Below are 17689 nucleotides of genomic sequence, written 5' to 3' on the forward strand. Positions count from 1 at the left end.
AGAGTGCAGAGTGACTGTAGAGTGCAGAGTGACTGTAGAGTGCAGAGTGACTGTAGAGTGCAGAGTGACTGTAGAGTGCAGAGTGACTGTAGAGTGCAGAGTGACTGTAGAGTGCAGAGTGACAGCAGAGTGCAGAGTGACAGCAGAGTGCAGAGTGACAGCAGAGTGCAGAGTGACAGCAGAGTGCAGAGTGACAGCAGAGTGCAGAGTGACAGCAGAGTGCAGAGTGCAGAGTGCAGAGTGCAGAGTGCAGAGTGCAGAGTGCAGAGTGCAGAGTGACTGCAGAGTGCAGAGTGACTGCAGAGTGCAGAGTGACTGCAGAGTGCAGAGTGACTGCAGAGTGCAGAGTGACTGCAGAGTGCAGAGTGACTGCAGAGTGCAGAGTGACTGCAGAGTGCAGAGTGACTGCAGAGTGCAGAGTGACTGCAGAGTGCAGAGTGACTGCAGAGTGCAGAGTGCCAGTGAGTGCAGAGTGCCAGTGAGTGCAGAGTGCCAGTGAGTGCAGAGTGACAGTGGAGACAGTGTGTCAGGGTGCACATTGTGTGAGTGTGCAGAATGAGTGTGCAGGGTAAACAGTGTGTGACTATGCAGGGTGACATTGGGAGTGTGCGGGTGAGCAGTGTGTGAATGTTACGGGGCAGTGTGTGAGTGTGCAGAAAACACCACACACACATACACCACACACACATAACGCACACACAAACCACACACCTCAGTCTCTCAACACCACACACTTGTCACCACTCAACACAACACACTCACCACCACACTCACTCCCCAGGCTCACCCCCACAGACTCACCACCACACACTCACCAGCACACAGAAAACAACACACACAACAACACACCCCCAGCCGTCAATTAATGCTTTCACCATGCACAAACACCAACAACCATCATCCATCTGTGCACGCTTTTACCAAGCACACACCCACCAGCCGTCAGTGCACCCTTCCACCAGGCACACACACCTCCAGCCGGCAGTGCACTTTTCCACCAAGCAATCGCAGTATGGTACACTTTACTTTTAAACATATTCATATAAAGCACAGCATGCCACCATTGGTAAAATTACAATTCAACAAACATACTTCCACTACACACCACATGCAGACACTCCATAACACATGGCAAAAAGACATTGGCATTTACAATGCCATTAGCTCAAACTCAAATAAATCCGAGCCCGATTGCATTTCTAATGCTTGTTTGTATTTGAAATTGTTCACATTTATCTGGTGCACATACGTACTAGGGCCCCTAATGCCAGTAGTCTGTTCTCAGATGCAGTTTAATGTCCTTCATTATACAGCTGGAGCCCTCTATAGTATGGGACCAAACCTTTATTCAGGATAAACTAGCTAGATACGCGCCTGCATGTGTATTGTGTCCTGGATCCTTGTGCCAAGTCCAAGTTTCTACCTTTAGGTGATGGGTATAGAGGATATGCATTTTCCATCTAGCAAGTTACATTTGAATCTTCACTTCACAAAGATCCATCATACATTTATATCAATGCATTCATCAGGCATTTTACAAAGTCCTCAAGACTTATCTATTCTGTAACCTAGTAATTTTCCTCAGTCACTACAATTTTTGGGGGAATATTTTTCTGTTTTAAAATATCCATGTTCTGCTGGAGGGCTACTTTCATACTAAAATGTCAGCAATATGAACTGTTTAAACTATCATATTGGACTAAGTCTTGTGAAACCTACACTGTTGGAGATATATTCCAGCAGTTGTTAAATTTAGTTAGTTGCGTTATTTAAAAAGTTACCTGTCTCCACTAACGTGTTTGAAAAGTATGTATCCATTCCAACAGACCTAGCTCTGTCTTTGGTCTTTAAGAGCAAAATAGTTACCTTTCCACCTCTCCTCTCCACTCTAACCCCACATCCTCCTCTTCAATTCCCTACATTTCTGATGACAGACATTGATTTGGAAATGAAATGGGAAATAAGGGCTTTATATACTGAGAGGAAAAAGCAAGAAGTCCTTTATTAAATTGCAAAGTTAAAACTGGCCAGCCCAAAATTGGGTTATTTTGATTATGTTGACTTTCATTGAAAATATTATTTATTTTTTTGTAACTACTTTGCATTCATTTGCAGGGCTGTTTATTATTGGTACATTTTATTTATTTCATTTACTTGCATTGAACACTGTGTTATGTATTGTATGTTAGTAATGCTAGTGGCATAGTCATCATTTTTATTTTGCTTTGCTTTACTTCATGCTCCTCTTTATCTTTGCCAAAAAATGCAGAGAGCTTTAAGAATTTGGAGCATGACTTTGCCTTTAACCCCTTCCATGCTGCTGTCGGCCATTGGCCGACGGCAGCACTACCTCGCTGGTGCTGCCGTCGGCCAATGGCACTTCTGAAAAATCGGTGGCGCAGCCAACGGGTTAAAATTGGAGCTGGGGTCCATACCTGGATATTCTCCCCTTCCTCTCCTAATTCATCTTTGTACCCTGGCTAATATGACACTGCTTTGCATTCCGCTTCACGCATCTGTAAAACAATATGTAATTTTAGAAGGCTTAGTAGCTTGTTGATAAAGTTTAGCTTCAACAATTTTCTTAAGACTACCTAGTTGGACATCTTAGACTATTTGAGACCGCTGCAACCCAGTTGAAAAAATAGTTACATTCAAATGCTTCTTCATCTGTCACAAGGCTGTGCATTTTAAAAGCCACCAGTTCATGCACAGGATAATTACTCATTATAATTCTCGTCACTTCTTGCACATAATAGTCTAAGGACGTGTGTTTGTTCTCACATTTCTAAATTCATACTCTGTGCTCATGCTTTTTAATATGCAGTGGCCAGGCTCTGGAATGCACTCCCTCAAACTCTGTTCCTCACTGAGACTCTTGTTGCCTTTAGGAAAGAGCTGACGACTTGCCTAACTAGTTATGGTCTCAGTAACTGCTTTGTAGTTGCTGCTCAGCGCCAGGATGCCCATATGGGTAACAGAGCCCTTTCTAAAACTACTAAGTAAATATTTGATCATGCTAGGTCTATGAATAAAATCCATTATGCTAAAGTCAGTTTTTTTCTTAAGCTTTCCTCCTACATAAGAATTGTGCCCGCACGTGTAGTTGGCAGGCATTAAAATAAGCTACCCTGTGGTTGCTCTGAGACTTTTCTTTTCATGATCTTTGATCTAAAAGTATCTTGAACCTAAACAGGATTCTTGAATGCAAGATTCTTTCAGGTTTATATGTTGAGGTAGCACATTTTCCTGTTGTTTGATTCAAGTCAGTGTTCAAGTTTGGTATAGAAGACACATTAAAGCCATGTCTAGGTAGATTTGTTCCTGCCTGTTTAGCGATAGCATAGCATGTTTTTGTATGCAACCTAAAAATGTAGCATAGGCCCTTCTATAGAACCAACAAAGTTATGACACCGCAAACATTAGCAGGTTTTTTAAATGAAAATCCAGAATAGAATTAAACTGCATCTCCTGATCATCTTTCCATGAAGTTGGAGGAAAAAAGGGACACAAAAAGAAATATGATGAGAATCCTATATAAAAAAATGTCGAACAATACTGGATTGGCAGAAATTAATTGATTGGTCAAATAGACGGCTTCTCTAAATGAAATAATGTGTTCTTACAGCTGGGGCTTTCTGCCTTGCAGATTAAAAACACAGGTTTTTGGATTACCAAATAGATCTTTATCTTTTTGGCATACACTCAATTATCATACATTTATTTATGGCTCAACAAGCTATTTATGAAAATAAGTGGATAAGTGGTATGTTATAAATTAATGAAATGTAAAGGAAAATAATTTAGCTGAACAAGAAGCTATTTTTCTGGGCTTTCTACAAGATTGTTGATGACACCAAGCTTTTTTGGGACACGTTTAATGCCCCGTTTTCAAAAAAATTATTCAATCCCATAACTTAACTCTTTTGTCTCTTATGAATCATGTGTAACCCATTTTTCAGCAGTTTGTAATTCTAAGTTAGTGAGTAATGACTCTACCATGTGTGAACAGGTTTTAAGTAGGAAACCCCTCCCTTTACATATCACCTTCGAGGAGGTTCATCTTGCCTTACATCATAGTGCAGCTGGGAAAGCATCAGGCGCTGATTGGGTACCAGTAGATGCATATAAACCAGTCTTGGAATTATGGAGCCCCAGCCTGACTTGGATGTGTAACTCAGCTGTGGAATGTATGATTCCCCCACTCTTCCTGGACGGTATCAACAATCATACCCATTTTGAAGAAGGGTGATAAGTCAGACCCCAGCTGCTATCGCCTTATTTCTCTATTGAACTTATCAGTTAAATTAATGAGTAGGATTTTACTAGAGGAATGGGCACGGGACTATTTGATTTTAGGAAGGGCCTGGAGACAGTTGAGCAATGTGTGAATTTGGAATTGCTAATTGGAAAGTATACCAGGGCTAAGCCAGGATCTCTGTATTCTTCTTTTATCGCTATAAGTAGTGCCTTTGGCCTGGTTGACCATTCCATCCTCTGGTCGACTCTGATTTCCCTTGGTGCCCCAGAAAATATGATCTGTTTTTTTGCACGTCTGTATGGGAACTTCTCGTCAAGGGTTCGATGCGGCCCCCAGGGTGAATGCTCACCTTCAATGGGGGCGGGGGAAGTTAGCCAGGGTTGTGTAATGGTCCTTTTCTATTTTCGTTTTTTATCAATGGGATCGATAGTGCCCTACAGGCCGGTGCGCTCAGCGCTGCAGGTCTTTCTGTCCCTGTGCTGTTATATGCCGATGAAGTGGTTTTACTATCTAGGACCCCCCTTCCCCCACCCATCGGCCTTTTGAAGCTGATGAATACATTTGGGGATTTTCTGGATTCAACAAAGATGGTAATTTATAAAACAAAAACGTATACAATGGTGTGTGTGTGAAAAATGAGCAAAGGTGTAGGCCCCTTTTATTGGGGGTTCCCTAATAACCAGGGCAAATTCTTTCTGTTATTTAGGGATTCTATTCATAAGTAAAGGTGTTTGGACCCAGAAGGTTCTAAATGTTAGATGAAAGATTAGTAGAATCTGCCATGGGATCTTTGGATTTGCCAAAAATTGGGTAATCAACCTGTTAAGGAGATGCTAGACATTTATAAGGCCAGAGGGGTGTCATGTGCCACCTTTGTGGCAGGACTGTGGGTTTATACCCCCTAGTAATCCCCTCCAGAAAGAAAATACATTCGTTAAATATCTGTTATTTCTACCTGTCCCTGCCTCAGCTTTGATTGTTCATAAGGAAGTTGATTTGCAATACATGGAGGACCTGCTTCTATTGAAACTCCTATTACTTTGGATTTCAATTTGGTCTAAAGAGGAAACACTATTTACAAAACTGATTATTGCAGATTGTCTTACCCTGGATTATGTTTCTAATATTCCAGGGTTTACCAATATACATTTTTTTAAGCATTTTGTTTAGTATGCCTTTCCTAATGATCCATCAAAATCTTTATCCCTTGACCAGAATCTTAAGGCAACTTTTTAAATATATATATGTGATCGCAGAATGCATGATGAGTTAAAGAAATATACTGTTGCTTTTTATGTCGCGTAATCTACAGGAAGGCTGTCAATTTTATCTGCCTTGTGTAACTATTACTCAGCATCTCTATGTTCTGACGAGACTGCAAGGTGGCTCAGTTCATCATTTAGTTGCATTTCCTGACAAGAAGACACGTACATCAGAAATGATACCTGGCGATATTGTGTCCAAGCAAAGCACACTCAACTTTGATATTATGTGCCTTCTATAAGAATTTTAGTAGTTATTAACCTAAACAAATTCTTTTCACATAAAATATTAGAGATTATAAAGTTGCACTGAGCTATTTATCTGCATTGAGAGATCCCCTTGTATGTATTAATGTTGCTCTTTTTTATAAGGCGGGGGCTATACAATCTAGAAAAAGTATTAGGTATTAGAGATGATAATCTGAGGATGTGGGGCTGCCTTTGTATATTTATTTTAAATAATGTTTTTATGACATTTTCATGTATTATATGTACTTTTATGGCTGTTTTGTAATATGCCCAATAAAGTTTAATCAAATCGAGTAGTAGTACTTTGCAAGATCACTTATTGGAGGAAATGACAAGACAAGGTAGAGCATTTTCCCATCACAAGCTTTTAGGTACAGGCATGCTTTTACAAAGCATGATCCCATGTTATTACGGGGACGATGCCAACACACTCTCAGACCATCTGAATAAGTGCATGTCTGTCATTAAATATTTTATTTGTTATAAAAACTTGGTTGCTTTCAAATTGATCTTTAAAGCTTTTTCTGTTTATTACTTAGGTATCCAAATTCCTGAAGTCCTGTGCGTACTTTCTAATGTCCTGCCTACTGTTTCATAGTATTATTGTATTATATGGAGCACCACTTCTGGAGTAAGTATTGTAAGCACATTTGTCTTTGTTGCTACATGAAATTCATTGGTTTCTTCTGCTATTAAGGGGAACTTCCTTCCTCTCAATTTATAACAATCTTCTGTGCCACACCAAGTCATTTGTGATGTTTCGAATACCATGCTATTTGCATTTCTTTAATCTTTGTGGCATTCTGCCCCTCCTCTCAGCTAGCTATACCACATTTCAGAAAATAGCTGAAATAAAGAACCACAACCTGACTAAAACCGGCTGTTGAAACTCCATTTTTGTGAGTTTCCAAATTAAGTAAAATCCCTTTCCTTGAAAATATTGACAAAAAGGAACCACAAAAGTACACTAGCAAAAGAGGGTGGAAGCAACAAGAAAATAACAAAAACAGGTCAGCAGAAAAAGTTAGCAGATTAATGGAAAGGGGAAAGATTTTTTATGGTATGGGTAGGGAACATGCTTTTGTAAAATTACTACAGCATACGGTATGGATAGTGGTAAAACAAAATCATACGTAGTGATAAGGGCCAGTGGTTTGGGTGGTATGACATATGGGGGTAGAGGTACTACAGTATTGGCATGGTAGAGGTATACATTTTGTAGGTAAGAGTAGAGATATCAGAATGTAGTGACCAGGTAGACTAAGTTCTAGACAGTAGTAATGATACTAGCAGATAGATCAGCATGGTGGTAAAGGGTACAGGTAGATGTAATAGTAATAGGCTGTAGGCAGCCATTGAGGTACTATGACCACGGTAAAGGTCCTAGGCATAGACTGGGAAGAGACACACAGGTAAAGTAGGAGTACAGGTCCAAGCAAGGGTATAGAGCTACATAATTGATGGCAAGTGTAGATGAACTAGGATTAGGGCAGTAGTGGAGATGCTAAGGTAAAAGTAGGGGTAGTAGTAAAAATTACCTAGGTGAAAGGGTAGTATAGTATCGCCATGGGTTGACGTACACTGGAGTTTAAATATTATAAGTAGTAAGGGTACTAGAGTGATGATGTTGGAGAGTTACAGGGATATATGTGCGATAGACATTAAACGGTGTAGGTAGCAAATTTAGAACAAGGGTATTGGCAGGGGTACAGCAGGGAGTAAAAAAGCAAAGTTGAGAGAAAGCAATCAACTGCGGTGTATGAAGAGTCACGAAGAGAGGAAATAAGGGGAGGAGAGGAATGAGAGTAGACCAAGAAGAGTAACAAGTGATATGAGGTCCTGGAAAGAAGCAGTGCAGCAATTTTCTTTCTTTTTCTTGACATGAAGGGCATTTATTGAAGATAGATTTGAGCTGGATTTAATCTTTTTAGTTAAACATTGACATACGCATGAAGCTAAAGAGTACATTGATGCAATCAGCCAACCATAATTTATTTTGTTCTTCCTGATGCAACACTAAACCCTAACTTGTTACACTTGTGAATTGTATTAACTACCTCTTTCAATGTTCCGGGCGTGTTGTCACTGAAATTAGACCTCTGTCGACACTTAGTACAAAGAAAAGATCCTCATTTTGAAGTATAAAACTCTTCTAGATTCACTTGTTATGCATTATTGGACCATCTATTGGCTGGATCAAGAATTGTTCATGTACAAATCTTTATCTGCTGGGTGTCAACTTAGGTGGAGTCCGTATGACTCACTATGAGGTCGACCATAAACCTGCCGTGTCCACTAACGTAACCTCCTTGTTTGGGTCTTACCCCCCCCCCCCCCACTAGTGGGTTTTGACATTTATTGACATGAGGTTGAAGAATCACAAAAAAAGGTCTGATAAAGGGTGATTGGGTTTGGTACTGGATTTGAGGATTCAGGCTTTTTCAAGGGATCTTCAAAGCAGTTAAAGAATTTTCTATATTAGAGATGATGAATGACCCTGAGACTCCACATGGCTGTTTTATAGTATGAGCTCGATCTTTAAGTTTTGCCTTAATTGCCACTGAAAGATCACCCTTAATGATGGACACCCAGTGTACATGTTCTGTCTCCCAAGACTGTTACGCTTATTCTCTTTTCAAGCCAAAACCCTTGTACACAGGGATACAGTATTGCTGGCATATGGTGCATAGCAGACAAATCTGGGTAGTCATAACTCGAGACACATGAAGCATGTTCTATCAAAGAAGAAAATTGGGTTTTCCGAGGTGAAAGATCTAGTGGAGACTCAGGCAGAAAACCATGCAGTTTCGGACCTCAATGGCATTTCTTCGTTGAATATCGAGGGCCATAGATCATCTCATTCAGAAAAGTCTGACCTTAAGTTTCCAGAGCCCCATAACAATTTAAGTGAACAAGATGAGTTGCATAAGAACAAACACTCCGTGCCAAAAAAACAGTCTCAGTACATCCCATACTCCCGGGTGCACTGAGGCCAATTTCCCTAAGGGCCTTGGTTTGACTTCAGAAGACGATCGAACTTTAATGGGAAAGACAGTTATTTGCCTTTAAAAGAAAAGCCACAGGCAGATAAATGATCTCAGCATTGTGACTTGGGAAGAAGACAAATAGGGCACTCATAGTCTAGATTGAAAGCCTCATTAAAAAGAAAAAAACTGTTTAGTAAGAAATTACTGCACACAAGATAAAGAGACCACAATAAAGAGACAGAACACCACAAACAGAGACAAAGTAGTATGCAAGACATCTCATAGCCTAGACATGAACCAGGGAAGAAGGTAGATAGATAATGCCATAAATACACCAGGAGCCAGATGCAGACTAGAAAACTTAGGTTGATGTTCAGGAGGAAGAAGAGTCTTTATGGTAAGATGTTGATCGAGAATCCCCAAAGGGAGAAGCAAGCATGTATCCTTTCACGGCATCTCCTCTAGTGACATGTCAATGTATTATGGGTTAGTTAGGAAGGCAGCTGATCCTTTGTGGGTACCAACAGTGGTGAAGCAAGTGAAAATGTGTTTATTGACAGATATTCTAAGTCCACTGCATAGAAAGAATCCGTATTTACCAATGTCACCAAGTATTTTGTAGCAGAGAGCATTTCATAAAACCAGCAACATCAAAGGCAGTTGCCCCACTAATTTAAAATAGTTATAAGTCATCGCTCCAAGACCAACAATATATTAAAACTCATGTAGTACCTGATTCCCTCAAAGATTTACAACAAGACAGAGGGTGTAATCCCGAGCTACACAAGGGCTATCACCAGACAAGGGTCAATAACAGGTGAAAATTAAACTGAAAAATGCAGCAACTACTCAAAGGCACATTTCAAATTTCAGTGTGTTACCTAGTAGATGAGACCGAAAATTGGACTATTTAATTACACCTTTACATGAAGCGCTCCAGAAGAAGGCTAAAAAGCAGAAGTAAAAGAGGGGAAAACTCATGCCTAAAAGCAGCTTTTTATTGTGTTGACACTGCATGCAGGTACCTCATTACAAGAACTGTACTACATAGGCACCCCTGATTAGGCATATCAAGGTTTAAACAATTTAATATAATAGATTTGCTTTTTACTACCAGCCATTTCTTTGGACTAGAAGTTGATCACTTTCTGGAAAACATGAAGACAAATGTATCTGCAAAGGCTTTGGGAGCAATGCAGGCTGAGGTTCATGTAATTAAAAATGGTTCCCCAGATGGAAGAATAGAAGGTTGACGGCCATACACACCCTAGTTACATAGACCAACCACAAATGTGCCTTTTACTAAGCCTTCACAGTGGCAGCAATCCAGTGAAGAACAGACCACTTTTCATTAGATGAAAGATTAGAGGCCACACTTCAAGACTGCATGCCACAAATTTCAAAATGACTTTACGAAGCAGCCCAATAAACACATCAATGGTGAACATCTTAGCACCTGAGAGTCTGTAATGAATACATGGGTGCTAACCCTAATCAGGCAAAGTTATTGCACAAAAGTCCTGCAGAAACCACCAAACGCCAGTCAAAAATGGAAAAATACAAAACCACATATTTTTCAGCAAGAGGTGCAAGAATTGTTACAAAAGGCTGGACTGTTCCTCCTAGAGTGGGATCAAGACTGGTTTGCATATGGCTGATTCCTGTCGGAGGTGGCATGGTGGGCAAAACAATTATGAATTGAAATACCGCCCAGAGTAATTACCAGTATTTGAGACTAATTCAAGCATTCCGCCCATCATATTTTGTATCCTTTTTTCAAAAGCCAATACATGCTGCAGAGAGGGCGTTTCATACGTTAGAAGAGCTCTATATAAGGGGTACTACATAAAGGCAACAAAACACATCCGGAAATGTAAGCAATTCTTTATAGCACATATACCACAAGTACTTGGTGCACCAATGACTAAAGGGACCATTGTCAGTTTGATAGTTCAGACTACCGCAATTTGATATGACTAGCAGATGAATCTTGAAGTAAAGCCAGAAATCACTTTCTGGTGGCAACATTAGCCTTTGTGCATAATGTATCTTTACAATTCATATGCATGGCAGAGACCTGATCATCCAGATACCATTAACTCTACTGTGTAGCTATAGAATAATGTAAAAAAAACGGTAGTAGGAAAATTGATGCCAAGTCATTTGTTTAGTACTGCTCCTTCTTCACACCCTCGCCACAAGGGAAATCATACAGCTAAATAGTCGGTACACAGCATTTGAATGCTACAAAAGAAAGCAGTTACTTCTAAGAAGGGTTTGCAGCTTGAAGCTAATCTAGATTCACACATGACACTATGATTGCCTTGGTGAAGAAAGAGATCAGAGTTGTAAAACATTTTTTAATCAAAAACAAACAACATTTCTGCAACACTACCTTTTCTTTCCATAGAGCTCCCGAGTAAAAGGCAATATTCTTCACTGCATTGGCACAATGTTAAAAAATGGATCCAGCAGTTGGCTAATCCCAAATTAGCTAAACCATAAAGGTCCAAAACGGGTTGATTCATGTTACAAAAATGAATTCCAACTTTGTGAGTGTAACTAAGCCTTGTATAAGATAACCTCCTCGGTAAACAAAGAGCAAACAAAATTGGCAGTCATGTTTTATTCTTTTGCAGATTTTTTGATATTTTTATAACAATATCTCTATTATAATTAGTACTGTTCTTCCAATATCTTAGTTAAATCTCTTTTGATGAACATGAATCCCTCCTACCTAGATTACTAATGTTTTCTTTACTTAACAAACACTTAGTGCTGCAACTTTTCTTTAATGCAATGGTCCACAGGAAAGTAAATATATCATTCCAATTCTTAGATGTTGTAAACCTTTTGGTACCAGTGGATATGGCTGCATTTTATTGACCTACTGCATGACATATGCTAATCTGCACTTTTGCCTGCATTGTCCACTAAGCCATTTAATGTCAATATGTGAGTTATATAAACTTTGTATCAGAAACAGTGGACATGACAGCAATTTTTGTTGATCCTATAACTATTGTGAATACTGTTGTCACCAAAAGGATTTTGGAAATTCTGTATGCGCTTCATCATGAATCGCATTTAAAAGAAGAAAAGCCACAATTTTAACTTGTATATCCATCTAAAGGCCTGCTTCCGTCCTTCATTAACAACTAGAAAGAGCTTTCAGAAACATTTTAATTCCCTCCTTTGAAAGGCAAAAAAGGTAAGGTAGCACAGCCTCAGTGGTAAAACTGCACAGTCAACCCAAGCCATCAAAGCTGATCGTCCTAGAGTACAATGTAGTAGAAGTTGAAACATAGTTAATTTTTCTTCTCTCTAGAGAAGGATCCTCTCGGATATCAATTTTTTTATTCCCTTTTCTGTTTTGATTCAGAGTTTCTATTTTGGTCACGTTATTCACCATCATTTGGATTTCTCGCATTCTCTCAGCTTATTTTCTTTGCTGACAGTGTTAGGTTTTTCAATTTTTTTTTCTGACATCAAAAATCATCATGCTTTCCCTTTTTATAAAGTGACGTGCTTCAAAAGAAGAGAACCACAAAAGACGATCAAGATGCCTGCATTTTTGTGATTGTCTGAGAGTGATGTCATTGACAAATGGTTTTTAGTCAGAAGATATCATACACTACTTGAAAGGGAAGAGCCTTCTGTAATGTTTTGTTCATCTCCGAAGCATGCAGGAGTGAATACCTGTACCCCAATGCGGAGCCTAAATGTTTTATTTCATTGTTACTGATATGCTGGAAATATCACTATCCTTGATTACTTTTTGGTCGTACCTGCTTCCAGCTCTTAGCTGTGGAGTGTTTGACCTTCCTATGGCTGGCGTTCAAGTGCGTGCATTTCTATAAATAGTTATCTTACTCCAATTTAGATGCAACTTACTCTTCAATTTCCACGCTTAAAACAAGCTGACTCCAGTCCTGATTCGCAAAATTATTTTTTCCTCAAGTGAGCAGGTCTTACTTTTGGAAAATCATGAGAAAGTAAAAGCCCAGTCTGGGGCAAGACAAACCTTCTCTAAGAAAATGCTACGGATTAGGGATTAATTAATACTAATGCAGGACGTGGTCACTACTGCTGCAAAAATGCTTTGTGTATATCGGCTAGAAATAGAGGAATAGTCTGTGTGTAGCATGGACAAATGTTCTCAATTAAATTGATAGGTTTAACTGTGACGTTAAAAGAATCTTTTCAGTTATAACGATTGTAAGAATTCCAATCAGTAAGACCGGAGATAGTCTGTTTCAAAATTGTAAGTGAAATTCATGCTTAAAAGCACAATGTGATATCTGCTTGCAGCCGGACAAAGTCACAAGTACATGCCGACCTAGAATGAGTGCAGGCCTGATATTGGGAATAAGTTAGTCCAGCTGAGAGTTGTACCATGTGTCTTTGATCCAAGGCTTTGCATTGCTCAGTGTCTGTTCCAATCAGAAGCTATGTGGGGCTGATATAAGAGGTCCTTTGTCGAATTGCGTCGCACTGTGCTTGTTCCGATGAGGAGCTACGAAGGCTATGATGCGAGGTCCTGCCACCAGTTGTATTGCGCTGCATCAGTTCCGATGAGGCTGCTGTGAGGGACTGATGCAAGATCCTGCGTCGAGTTGCATTGAACTTGATGTAGTCCACAGGCAGTAAGGAATACACTCTGATGCCAGCCAAGGCTGCAGGACTTGGGGAGGCACCTGTTGGAGATCTGGGACTCAGTCCAGCAGAGTCCAGCTGTAGGACTCGGGCAGGTCCAATACAGCAGGTCTGCTGGGCAGTTGCAGGGAGGCTTCTGCTGTGTCCCTGTAGCTCGCACAGTTGGTCAGCCAACTGACCCTTGAGGTCGCTCAGGGTAGCCTGGAATGAAGGCGAGTAGACCAAGCCTTTCTTCTCAGACAGCAAGGCAGACCTTCAGGCAGCACGGGAGCCCTTCTTCTGTGACTTCCACAGGTTCAGGAGTGTTTTTAAAGAGTAGTTCTGGGTGTACCATATTTATACCTGGTGACTGTCTTTGTGGGAAGGGGGGGCTGTCCTACCCTCATCTGGTTCCGGAAAGTTCTTCCCACCCCTGTCAAGGATCCAAACTGTCTGGATGGGTATAAGGCTGGTGTCAGGTTCCTTTGTGTGTGCTGGAGGCAAAGTTCTTAGAAGTGTAAGTGGAGTACTGAACAGCTCTACCCCCTTCCATCCTGGTAGGTTTCCCATCCTGTCCACACCTAGTCCCTTTTGGGTCACTATCTGGTAGGAAAAAACAAACCCCAACATCAGAGCCATTCAGTCATGTGACCCAGGATACTGATAGGAGGCACAAATGGCGAGAACAAGAAAACGTAAACTGCCAACTTTCTAAATGTGCCATTTTCAGAAATGTGACTTAAAATCTAACATTGCTGTTAGAGAGGATTTTAAATTGCAGTTCATTTGAGTATAAACAACACATCTCTATCTGCTTCCAATCCAAAGTTAGCACTTATTAAATGCATCGAAGTAGCCTAGTGTTAGTCAATGGGAGAGATCGACCTTCCCACTGTAAAAAATGACGTTTGGAATTTTTCATTGCCTGGACATTTAAAACTTAAGTGCACCCTGCCCTAGGAGCTATTAATGCCTAGCTTAGGGGTGACTCATATGCGCTAAAAAGGAAAGTTTAAGCCAGCAAAAAGGATTTGTTTAGCCAGGTCGAAATGGCAGCTTTAAACTACACTGCAGGCTAAGGCATGCTTTAAAGGGCTACATTAGTGGATGAGGAGGGGTGAATGCAAACGTTTGTGGGTGACCCTGCAGAGAGGGCCAGGCCCAGTATGATTCCCCTCCAGCCTAAATTTAGTCTAGAGTAATCAATAACTTAATGGGGTTCCCTGCTCAGGCAATAAAATGTGGAAATGAGCCTCTTGTGAAGTGGCACCTGTCTTCGCATCTGTGTATCCCATCTGTGGTACTTCTCATTTTAATTAGCTCACAGACGTATCCCAATAGGCAGACAACACCGCCATGGTCAACAAAGTGATGTGGCCAATTCTGCCCATTGGATTTGATTTCTGTCCCCGACCCAAGGAAAACTTTGCCCATAAGAACAGCAACGAGCAGAGACAACTGAGAGCCATCACTGTCAGGAGCCAGACCCTGGGCATCCTCTGCCAGGTGGAGGCTACACATGGGAACCTTGGGCAGGTGTTGCTACCAGCTCCGGGCTGGCAAGGAGTGTCCTACTTGCTGTTGAGGGTTCTCTGACCTCTGTGGTTTCTCAGAGTAGAGGGGCACCAGCCCTAGGCATTGAGCACCCTACTTTCAATCTCCTTCCCACCAGTCCAGGGGTTGTAGCCTGAGACTGCGCATGTAGCCCAGGCTCTGTAACTTGAAGCTGAACAGGTGTAAGACAAGCCAGGACTTCCAGCGGTGAACCACCACCCTACCTCAATGGTGACACACACTGTATCATGAAAGGGTCTGCCTGGTGCATGTCTCCTTCCCTCTGATCCTGTGACTGTGCAAGGAGAATCTCCAGGGCCGAAGTGGCCTCACAGTGGCAGTCTTGGAGTCCTCTATTCTCCGAGCTGATAACCCCGATCCTCTGATCCTCCCATAATGGACTGTCTCTGCCTCCTGGCTCTCCATCTGCACTTTAATACTCTCCTTTTTGAATTATAACTACCAGTAACCAGAGCTTTTAGGGCATCATGGGCCAACGCCTTTCCCAGCTCCTCTAACCTTGGTGGTAACTCATTTCCCACAGTGCAGTAACAGGGCATCTGGCAACTAACCATGGCACTCATCTGGGCCACTTCCTGACCCCATTTCAGTGACACCAGAGCCAAAGAGTAGACAAAATCCACCACTGAGACTGGGTCAACCTATTCACCTGTCTGTTGCACTGATCTAGGGAAACAGACCTTTCCACCTTCATGGTCTGAATGGCACCGGTATCCCTCTGAGAAGTGACAGGGTTCCCATTTACTATGATCTAATGGATGTGACGATCCCACCCTCAGGAATCATAGGCATAACCTCTGAGTCTCTTCCAATTAAGGGCACCAGGGTACTTTCTACCCTTGCTCCTAAGGACTATTTCCTCCTAAGGCCACTTTTGCCGCCCCGTAGGCCTCCCACCAGTGAGTGGTTGCTCAGGACAGACAAAGCCCCCCTACGTGTGTCCTAACTGCGAACAGTCCAAGCACTGGGATTTATAATGTGGCGCCCTGGGCCACCGCCCATTAGAAGCTCCCCCCTGGTTTCTCAGGAGAGGCGTGGAAACACTTTCCCCCACCTTATTCTGGGACTTCTGTGTGTCACCTTCGTCACTTTCGTCTTCCGCCTCACTCTTCTGGGGAAACCTGAACCACCCTTTTTGGATTCACCCAAGGTACTTTCTTGTGTACCCTTTTGCAGAGCCAGAGGTCCGCTTCCTTTGCAAGCTCCCTGGAGTCACTGAGCTTGCTATCTATCAGGTGTTGGCATAGCTCTGGAAAGTTACTAGCCATGTGCTCTCGAACTTACATTCTACGGCCCTTGATAGCTACTCCTATATCTGCCTTTCACCCAACCATTATGTGCTTTACTAGAGAAGGCATAAAATTTATCCAGGAGTTCATTTTTTTCCCTCATACAAGCCCACAGAAAAGATGCTACTGAGTAACAACTTCTGGTTGTCCCTAAACCTTAATCTGTACTTTTCAGAGGGAACACAATATTTCTTGGCAAGGGCTTCTTTCATGAGGGGAATACTTCTTCATGTCACTCTTTCCTGAGTCTAGCAGTGAATCTCTCCCCTCATTAGGTATGTGCCTTCAGAGGCTTCTCCCCCAATCCTCCTCAGTGACCCTGTGCATTTCTAGAGTTACTTCATAGGCATCAACGCATTTGTATATGTCATCCCCCACAACAAAGTTACGCAGCAGAACCTTGAGGACGTGGACACACCTGTCTCACTGGATCATTGCTACCTCCATTACTGCTGGACTCTGTGTGCTGTTAATCTTTGAGGTCCTGCTCTTTCTGGCTCATCTTATGATTTTCTTTTCCTTTGCAAAGCAAGTTTATTTTCCTCCTGGGCCTTTTTGGCAGCTGCCTCCTCCCTTATGAGTTTGGCCAGCAGCTGCTTGAGCTCCCTTTCAACCTTCCTGCCCTCCTAGTTCGTAGGGGGACAGGTTGCGGGAGGAGACACTGCTCCCCGCCTTGTCAGGGGACTCGCTCCTTTGGGCAAGTGGTCTTTATCTTCCTTCTAATTTGTAAGTGAATATTTTCCTTTTTTCTTTATTCAGAATGCAAAAGTCATAGTAAACAGAGTCTGTAGGTACATGTTAATTCATGCATATTTTCTCAGCCAATGGAAAGTAATGGCTTGAATTTAGTTGTTATAAGTGTACAATTATTTTGGGAAGAAGTATGGTGATTTCACATTCTTATCAACTAAATTCAAATGAAGGTTGGGAGAGCTTCTTCCACGTATGCACTGATGACTTAATTCTGTCTAGGAAGTAGATTCTTTTCTTTGTTTTTCATAAAGTAAACTTGAATATGCAGTGCTTGCGTATTCTTGAGAAATCGCTAAAGATAGTAATTGTACCATAGGTATTTTTTTACAATCTGACAGTGGTTCTAACATGCTACCAACCACCTGTTTTGCTCTTACACAGGGTTATTTTGTTATTCTCTTTCAGGTCGATACTGGAGACTTTTTCTTTTGCTGTCCTTCTCTCCACTTTCACAACTTTGCGCTGCTTGTGTATGCTAGGTCCAAACTTCTCAGCATGGATCAGAGTTTTCAGCAAAAATGGGTATGATTTGCTAGTTTATATCACAATTACTTTATTAATGTACTCCATTTTTCAGTCATTATCTTTTCATGTCACAAGAACGTATTCAGTGGTTTAATTCAAACGTGCAGTTTTAATTTGGAGGAATTGGACTCCACATAGTTAACACATTTCTAC

At 41.4% G+C, this 17689-nt stretch overlaps 1 protein-coding gene across 1 annotated transcript in view; it reads left to right on the plus strand.

Moving 5' to 3' along the window:
- Window positions 1–17689, plus strand: part of PIGF (phosphatidylinositol glycan anchor biosynthesis class F) — a 114719-nt gene that overhangs the window by 42543 nt on the left and 54487 nt on the right. Inside the window, exons 3-4 of the mRNA XM_078649666.1 lie at window positions 6312–6403; window positions 17417–17533. Of these exons, the coding sequence (XP_078505792.1) occupies window positions 6312–6403; window positions 17417–17533 (209 nt within the window). The remainder of the gene's footprint in view (window positions 1–6311; window positions 6404–17416; window positions 17534–17689) is intronic.

The sequence above is a fragment of the Lissotriton helveticus genome, chromosome 6, assembly GCF_964261635.1.
Source record: "Lissotriton helveticus chromosome 6, aLisHel1.1, whole genome shotgun sequence".
NCBI classification, from domain to species: domain Eukaryota; kingdom Metazoa; phylum Chordata; class Amphibia; order Caudata; family Salamandridae; genus Lissotriton; species Lissotriton helveticus.